This window comes from Mauremys reevesii, linkage group 1 (assembly GCF_016161935.1).
Source record: "Mauremys reevesii isolate NIE-2019 linkage group 1, ASM1616193v1, whole genome shotgun sequence".
Taxonomy (NCBI): domain Eukaryota; kingdom Metazoa; phylum Chordata; order Testudines; family Geoemydidae; genus Mauremys; species Mauremys reevesii.
The window spans coordinates 197,500,470-197,508,774 of record NC_052623.1 but is presented as its reverse complement, the minus strand read 5'-3'; the positions used below and the strand labels follow the sequence as shown (position 1 = coordinate 197,508,774).

The window sequence follows — 8,305 nt, the reverse complement described above, 5'->3', positions numbered from 1 at the left end:
GGGCCAAAAAGTTTGTCCATCTCTGCTCTAGGTGCTAGTGCGATACAAATAATAAATAACAGTGATGATGATAATAGCAAACAACAATCGTGTAACTCATCTGCTCCATTTTCCTTTCCCATTTAGGGCCAATGATCCAAACCACATCCATTGCACTGAGTTCAAAGATGGTCTCAGCGTTACAGGGTGAAACGGTGAAAGCAGTCTGTGCGCAGAACATTGAAGAAACGGAAGGGTTTAGGATAACTCTGAGAAGAAACGGCAGCTCTACTGAGCTGTGTTACATACAGCTTGGAAATTTCACCATTTGGAGCAGAAATTGCACAGAGCGTATAAACCTAGAATACGATAAGCCGACAAAAGGGATTTATGTTGTTATGGAGAGAGTCTCTGTTAAAGATTCTGGTGTTTACAGCTGCATCTTGGACAAGACACTTCCCCCTCCTGTGAGAACGCAAAGCCAGTCTAACATTTCCCTCACCGTGTCAGGTGAGCCGGGAGTTCCCTGTGTTCCAAATATCCTAAACGCTGCAGTGCTCTGATGTGTGGGTGGAAGGACAGGTTGAAATGCTTGTGTGACGTTCACTGCTGTGGAGTGTGGGCTGCTTTGTGATGACTAAGCTCTGTAGTGACAATCCGAGCCAGTATGGTTACTGGGATGGCTTCCCGTTTATCATAGTCCTTGTGGGGATGCATCAAAGTCTCCCTCAGCTCTTGTTTAACAGGTAACACCTCGTTCCCTGGTGCTCCCCATAAACACAGACACCAGTTCTGTGCACATGACCTATTTCCCCCACCCCCACCCTGGGACTGAGCTGCTCTCGCTGGTATGGGCAGAGCAGTTCAGGGCTGTTGAGGAGGAAGAAGTGGCAGCGCTCTGACCCTTGAGCCATGGCACTGGAACCCCAGCTGAATGGCTTCACGGGGACCCCCTGACTTATGTGACCCAGCCCTGGGCTATCCTGCAATGTCCCAATTTCACCTATGCGGCATTGTGCGGGTAAAGAGTTACAGCGAGCAGTGACTAGCTTCTTCCCTCTCTTTCAGCCCTTCCAGTGGTTGAGGTTTCTTCGGCCTCTTCTTCACCCATTGACAAGGAGACCACGTTAACTTGCAGTGCTTGGGACTTCTATCCTGGGGACATCCAGCTCTCCTGGAGTAAGGACAGCCAGTTGCTCACTAACTCAACAAGGAATGACTCTCTGTTCCACAATAGCAACGGGTCTTATTCCTATATAAGTAACATTGTTGTTTCCAAACATGACTGGAATGAATTTGCCCAGTTTTCCTGCCAAGTGAATCACTCTACACTGAAAATGCCTGTTGTGAAAAACCTCACCCTGACTCAGTCTGGTAAAGATAAATGTGTACTGTGCATTATGACCTTCTTAGGTGGTACAATCTACTCACTACGGTCACCTGTGTCCAATAGGAAATATGGGTGTAAGATAAAAAATATGATAGAAAACAAGCTGAACGTTTTGATATTTTGGCTTCAGTACCTTGTTTTAAAGGCTACTTCAGATCAACATTGGCTCTTTTCTGGTGGGAATTCTGACTGAGAATATGGAGCAGTACACAGTGCAGAACAGCTCAGAGATACAGAAAGATTATTGCTTTTTATTATTTATTCTTAATTCAGTGTAATCGGTATTGTACAGACACAGAGCCAGACAGGACTCTGCCCCAAGAACATACCATGTTAGGGGAGATTTTGAAAGTCAGTGGGAGCTGGGTGCTTACCTGCACCTTGTGCCTTGTAAAATCTTCCCCAAAATAGACATTGCAAAGGGAAAGAGTTATAAATTAATGTTTTGTACTGCTCTGTAGCAGCATGTTCCATGCAGGACTCATTTCCCACTCAGCACTGGTGTCTTTTTTGAAATGCTAAGTGAAATTGCAGAACAGTCCTCTAGAGGTTAACTTCTTCTTTGGAGAAAATAAGAATTGATATGGGCCTCAATTCTGCAAGCACATGTGCATGTGAGTAACTCTACACATGTGAATAGTATCATTGAGTTCAATGTGCAAAGTTACTTGAATACATGAAGGTTTGAGTGACTGGAGTCATGGCTGTGTACACCGATCTCCCTAATGAGCTGAAGATTTCTTACCTTGGGAGATTTCAATAATCTACTAAAACAAAAAGAGGAGTGCAAGGACAATTCTTATTTGGAGCTTATATAGTTGCTGAAATGTTGATTGATTAGAGGTAAAAGTGGCTCAGCTTTATGGAATGGAGCATAGATGCTCATCGCTTGTTAATCAGGAGAAGTTGCGTGGAAAAATAAGGAACACTTAAATTCGTAAATTCAATTATTTATAGTTTGGTTAAAGTAAATACAGCAATAATTTGATTGCTCTAAGTAAATGTCCCACTTGTCTGCATGCACTTCTCTTCTATATTCGCAAGAGATGTTTTTCTTAAAAAAAAATAAATAGAAACGTTGCTGTCTTAAAAGAACGCTTTAGTAAAATAACGTTTTCTATCACAGCAAATTCTGAAATGTTAAGTACATACCTACGGGCTTTTATCATACCTAGTATGATGCTGCTGATGATGCTAATATCATATATTGTTCTGAAGAAGTATACAAAGCCATGTAAGTAAATCAATTTTACTTTACTATTCCAGTATTTGTATTAACATCTTGCAGTAAATCTTTGATGCTCAGTTTTCATCTGTAAATTTGTGATTTTTCTTTGCAGATTGTTGTGTAATTTCCGGTGACAATTTGTTCATCCAGTGCAGTTCTAGGACTCAGTCCTGCAATGTGCTGAGCACTCTGGTTCTGATCCATCAAAGCCCTTCATGCTTAACTTTAAAGATGTGATAATCCCAATGAAGTCAATTAAACTATTCCCATGCCTAAAGTTAGGTGCATATTTAAGTACATTAGTCTATTGGGGCCTAGTTGAGGGAGATGAAGATGCTGGACAAGCCCCAGGAGATGTGCAGCACCTCACGCGATCAGGCCCTAACTCTTCAGAACCAGAGAAAACACCTATTTAGAGGAAATGAACATCATACAGGACCATCTGTCCTATTTTCCATTGTCACTTTAGCTCCTCATGTTCAAGGAGATCTTCTTATCTTTGCTCTCTTACCCATTTGTTTGTGCTTATGTACCCGTTAAGCAGACATCTTTCCATTTGTGCTATGCAGATCTTTGCATGTGTTCCATCTCCTATGGCATGCCACTGTACGGCTCTCTTTCTGTCCCTGGGCTCTCTATCATGGCTAAAAATTTCTTTTTTAAAAAAGTTGGTCACTCTACCAAGGCTTCCCATGCTGCCTTTTCATTCCATTCTTCTGATTTAAAATATATGTATTTGAAGGCAATGACTCAGAAGGAATCCTATATACAGGTGCAGCTCTAGGCATTTTGCTGCCCCAAGCACAGCAGGCAGGCTGCCTTCGGCGGCTTGCCTGCAGAGGGTCCGCTGCTGCGGGAGGTCCGCCGAAGCCGCGGGACCAGCGGACCCTCCGCAGGCAAGCCGCCGAAGGCAGCCTGCCTGCCGCCCTCACAGCGCCGGCAGAGTGCCCCCCGCAACTTGCCGCCCCAAGCATGCGCTTGGCGTGCTGGGGCCTGGACCCGCCCCTGCCTATATATGTCAATTGGCCCAGGCCAATTTACTCATTAAAAACTCCTAAACCTTTCACACATACTGACTTTTATCTTTTGGACACTTGGATCAAAGAACATTTCTGTACGTAGTCTGCATTCTTTATTCATTGCTTCTTTGTCCTACCAGTGGGCTTATTGTATTCCAAAAATGCTGATGGATGCTGAAATGCCTAATACGAACAATGTTTGCATTTGTATAGACAGTGTCTTTGCAGATTTCTTAAGCCTATTCATGCACCTGCTACAAATGTTACTGAAAGGGAAATGCATGTGATTAAATCAAAAGCACTGAAATTTATGATGATTGTGCACGCTGTAATAATCTGCGATGCATTAATCAATATTTCAGAAGCTGTGCTTCCCAGCTTGGCTAAGTAATGAGTAGTGGAAAAGTGCCAGTGGGGAACATCAGAACACTCAGCATATAGTCAGCTGAAGCCTATAAAACCAAGGCTGTAGAGGAGTTATTTAGGGTGGTGTGCGAGGGTATGAGTAGGAATAATGGAGCAAAGTTAAGAAAGGGAAAATGTAGACTAAACAGCAAGAAAGCTTCCTGACAGGGAGATGCATTAGGCTGTGACATAGTCTCCAAGGGAAGTGGTAGAAATCCGATCACTTCAGACATTTTGAAGGATACTGGGTAAAACACTGGAAAATACATTGTAGGAACATTGGTAGACTATCAGGGATATGGACTGGATATTTTTAATAGGCCTTTTGCATCTCTAGCTTCTATGATTCTTGAGACTGACTCCAATCAGATCCCAGTCGTTCCAGGTCTTTTCGGGTAATTCCTTTGAACAGCTCCTCACAATCAGCATGATGTAGTGGAAATAAATTTCAAAGAGTTGAGTTTTCTTTTAAATGTATTTTTGGTGAATTTTGAAAATCTAATAAAGCTACATTTCTAGGGATGACGGTAGTTACCATAAAGTGCGGTGAGTGCATGTGAAAATTATCATGGTGCCATGAGGTATGCAGGCTGTCCTTGTTGCCATGGAAACGGTACACATTTCCTGTGCTCCTACCTTATTTTACACTGGCCACTACCGTACTACTTTAGGAGAATGGGTTTTAGTGAATTTCTAGAGAGCTCAGTGTAGTGTTTATGGAAGACATGATAAGATTGGGGACCAGATTCATTGGTACATCCCAGCTATTTTGTGCTGCTTCAGTGATATAACACACTTTACCCTTTTAACTAGCTGGATAAGCCAGTTTTATTATTGCTTTTGGCCACTGAAGCATCACAAAATAGCCAGCGTACACTGGTGAGTCTGGTCCTGTATTTTTAAGATACTTCTGTAGTGCCACATTAGAAGATTTACCGCTAAAACACCAGAGGCAAGAATTAATAGGCCAGATTTTTAAAGGTATTTAGGCACCTAAAAATGCCCTGGATGCTTTTGAAAATCACACTAATATGTGTCTTTAGGTGCCTTTGAAAAGCTGGGCCACCAAACTGAGAACTTGTTTATATGGACATTTAGTTCATAATGTGCTTTGATCTAATCCCATTTAAAAGAGGACTAGAACAAAGCGCTCTAATGAACTTAGTGAACATCAGCAAGGTCAACGAGGACAGTTGGCGTGCAGAGGTGATAGTACCGGGTGAAGTCACACCCCAGTCTGCCACAAAACTCAATGTTCGAGTAGACGAGCTCTAATTCTCCTCACTTCAGTAGAATTGCTCTTCTCTTCAGTTGACTTTTACTAGCATGAGATCAGATCAAACTCTGATACACCACTTGTGTACAGCAAACTATCTGTTCTTATAATGAACAGTTAAAGAAATGCCCATCAATGCGTGCCACATACATCTGTGACATAAAAATCCAGCCAGAGATTAATTGGCACAGAAGAGAGTAAGTAAATATTTAGTAACACTGGGAACATGTCCGTGCTTCTGTAGTTCATTCATACATCATTAAAGAGCAATAACTTCTAGAACAAAATATCAAAAATTCTTCTTGGGATCAGGCAACATCTTAGTGAAAGGCTCCTGGGTCTGCTAATTATTATCTGACTACTATTCAACTTTCATATCTTGCAATTTTGGGGTGTAATTCACCTCTGTGCATAGGTTTATTTACCACTCAAATCTTCAGTATAGGACTACAGTGGGATTCAACTGATGCCCAGACCTTGTGTGTTTACCCTCTGCATAGGGCTGACTTTCACCCTCAATATATTGTTCTACTAAAGTGATTTAGGAGCACTAGTTCCACAAAGTGAATGAGATTTGTCCTCCTAAATCACATAGAGGTTTCCGAAAAGCCCACCCCTAGTCTGTAGTTGGAAGGAATAGACCCTTCTAAAGGGTAAGAATGATCATCTTACGGTAAAATTGTGGTTCTCAAGTACAAAGCTTTAATGTAAACCAAGATTAAGGTTTTTCTCACTGTAACTAAGGGCCTTGCGTCACCACTGTTTTATGCTGATGTATCTTCAGTGAAATAAATGGAGTTATTCCAGTGTAAAACTGGAATGATGAAGTGGTGAATCAGGCCCATAGTCCGTTAATGGTGAAATATATCACCCCTTAACAGCTGTCTCAAAACCAGAGGGAAAATCCATCTTTACCCAGAAAATATGCATTCTAGGACAATTTCAGTTTCCATAACTCTTTTTTGGGCTTTCCAGCAAAACACTGTGAGATTTTGGTTTTAGTCTAATGCCTTCTCTTCGTTACACTCCTGGGGCCAGATTCTGCAGTTACACTGGTGAATAGCTTGTCACATCATTCATAAGTTTCAATGGATTTACTCTGGATTGAGACCAATAGAACCAAGAGCAGAATTTAGTCTTTGATTAATTGACTCAAGTATGTGGGGCTGGAAAAGTGTCTTATTATTTCAGGTAAATAGCAGAGAGGTGTCTTCTGTCTCAAACTTTCGTATTACAGTGAGTTGATTGACCTAATTTTTTTCTTCTTTACAACTTTCCTCCTGCCTTTTTCACTTGCACTATTAACTCCTGGAGGTCGTCCAGCAGTTGTTATCTCATACATGTGATAACATTTAACTGCATCACAAATGCTCCTAGTTAGGGTAGACAGAAAGCACCTTCAGAGTAGGGACCATTTTCCCTCTGTTCGGTACTGTGATGGGCACAATGATGGCCCATATTTCTTCAACCATAATTTGCTTACGGTTGCTGTGGTTAGTTTCTTTCCCACTCAGTCTGTTACTAAAAGCTATTCACTCCTTGATGTAGTGTACCAGCCTTTCACTGTTGTGCCAACATTAGATTAGTAGCTCAGATTCAGGGTAGGCTGTTTATTCCCTTTTTGCCAATTACCACTCAATTTTTTCTTAATATACTCCGTCTGCTAGGAACATTAGAGATTGTGTAGGAACCAGGACGGCACAGAACCTAGGTAGTTCAGGGTGGAGGAAGTGGTCAGCTTTGGGGAGAAGAGTAAATATATTGGGCAATTAGACTAGTGAAGAGGACGAGGGCCAGGAAATGCTCATGGGTGACGTTGGTAATGGGAGTTTTAGTTGCATGTAGATGGCTGATGCCAGATTGAGGGGAGACAGCAGAGTGGCAATACAGGGAAAGAAGGCACACAGGTAACTGGAGCTGTCTCACTGGCCACAAACACCAATATTTTGGGTAAAAAATGCAAATGTATCTAAATCACTCTGGTCCAGATCCTCATTAGGGTTTAGTCACCTAACACCTATTGATGGGCCAAGCTGCTATTAAAAACAAGGATGGCTGAGTGGAATCTCTCCACATCTGCTCTATTCCCTTTAGCAATCTTGTTGTAACCACAACACCAACTAATTCACTCCATACCCAACTATTCCCAGCTTTGGGAACTGGTGGGAAGGAAGGGAAAAAGGGGCTGTGGATAACATCTATATTCAAATATAATTCTAGGTCTTATCCTGGTCAGTTGTTTCAACATCATTCAAAAAAAAAAATGCCTGTGAAATCTCTGGCCTTGCATCAAATTCCAAGATAAATTTTTAGGACAACACTAAGGCTCTTATTGCTACTGTGAAACCTGAAAGCATTTGATACAAACTTTCCATTTTATTACTACCAATAACAACTCCTAGCCTGAAGAAAGCCTCTAAGATGTTTCATGGGCAGCGGGTATCAAAGGCCAGGTTATGGTCCCACCCATTTCCCACCCCACTGGCTCTCTCCCCTGAAGCTGGCAGGGGGCTCAGCTGGAACTCGGTCCCACCAGCAGCCAGGGCGGTTTGGGCCAGCCTGGGGAGTTCCTCCAGCTGTGGGAGTGGGGCATGCTCAGGGCTCTGGGCATGGCCTCAGGCAGAATGGGCAGGGCTGGTGGGGTAGCCTCCCCAAAGGGCGGTGTTCACCTAACACCCAGGTTACTGACCCAGCATTTGCATCTATTGCTAGTTCTACTTTAATACTTAAATTCTCCATGTTTTGGAAGGATTTAATTGACCCTTTGGCAAACAAATCCATCAAACTCCATCCGCAAACAAGAAGGGTTCAGCTTCCATTGACTACAGCTGGAGCTGTGTGTGCATAGCCAAGGGCAGACTTGAGCCAAATGTGATTATACCCTCATTTGCCAGTCATGCCAGACAGAATCTTCCATTACCCATTTTTATATTCTCATTAACCAACAGAGGTAGATGCATAAACCTGGCAGTAAACATTTGCAGGTTCTGAAAGGAGTTCACCATTTA

At 42.4% G+C, this 8,305-nt stretch overlaps 1 gene segment (V, D, J or C); it reads left to right on the top strand.

Moving 5' to 3' along the window:
- Positions 1-275: 275 nt before the first annotated feature.
- Positions 276-1,804, top strand: LOC120397192. The segment is given in 2 exon segments: positions 276-489; positions 1,048-1,804. Coding segments are annotated over 2 exon segments (627 nt in total).
- Positions 1,805-8,305: the final 6,501 nt, after the last annotated feature.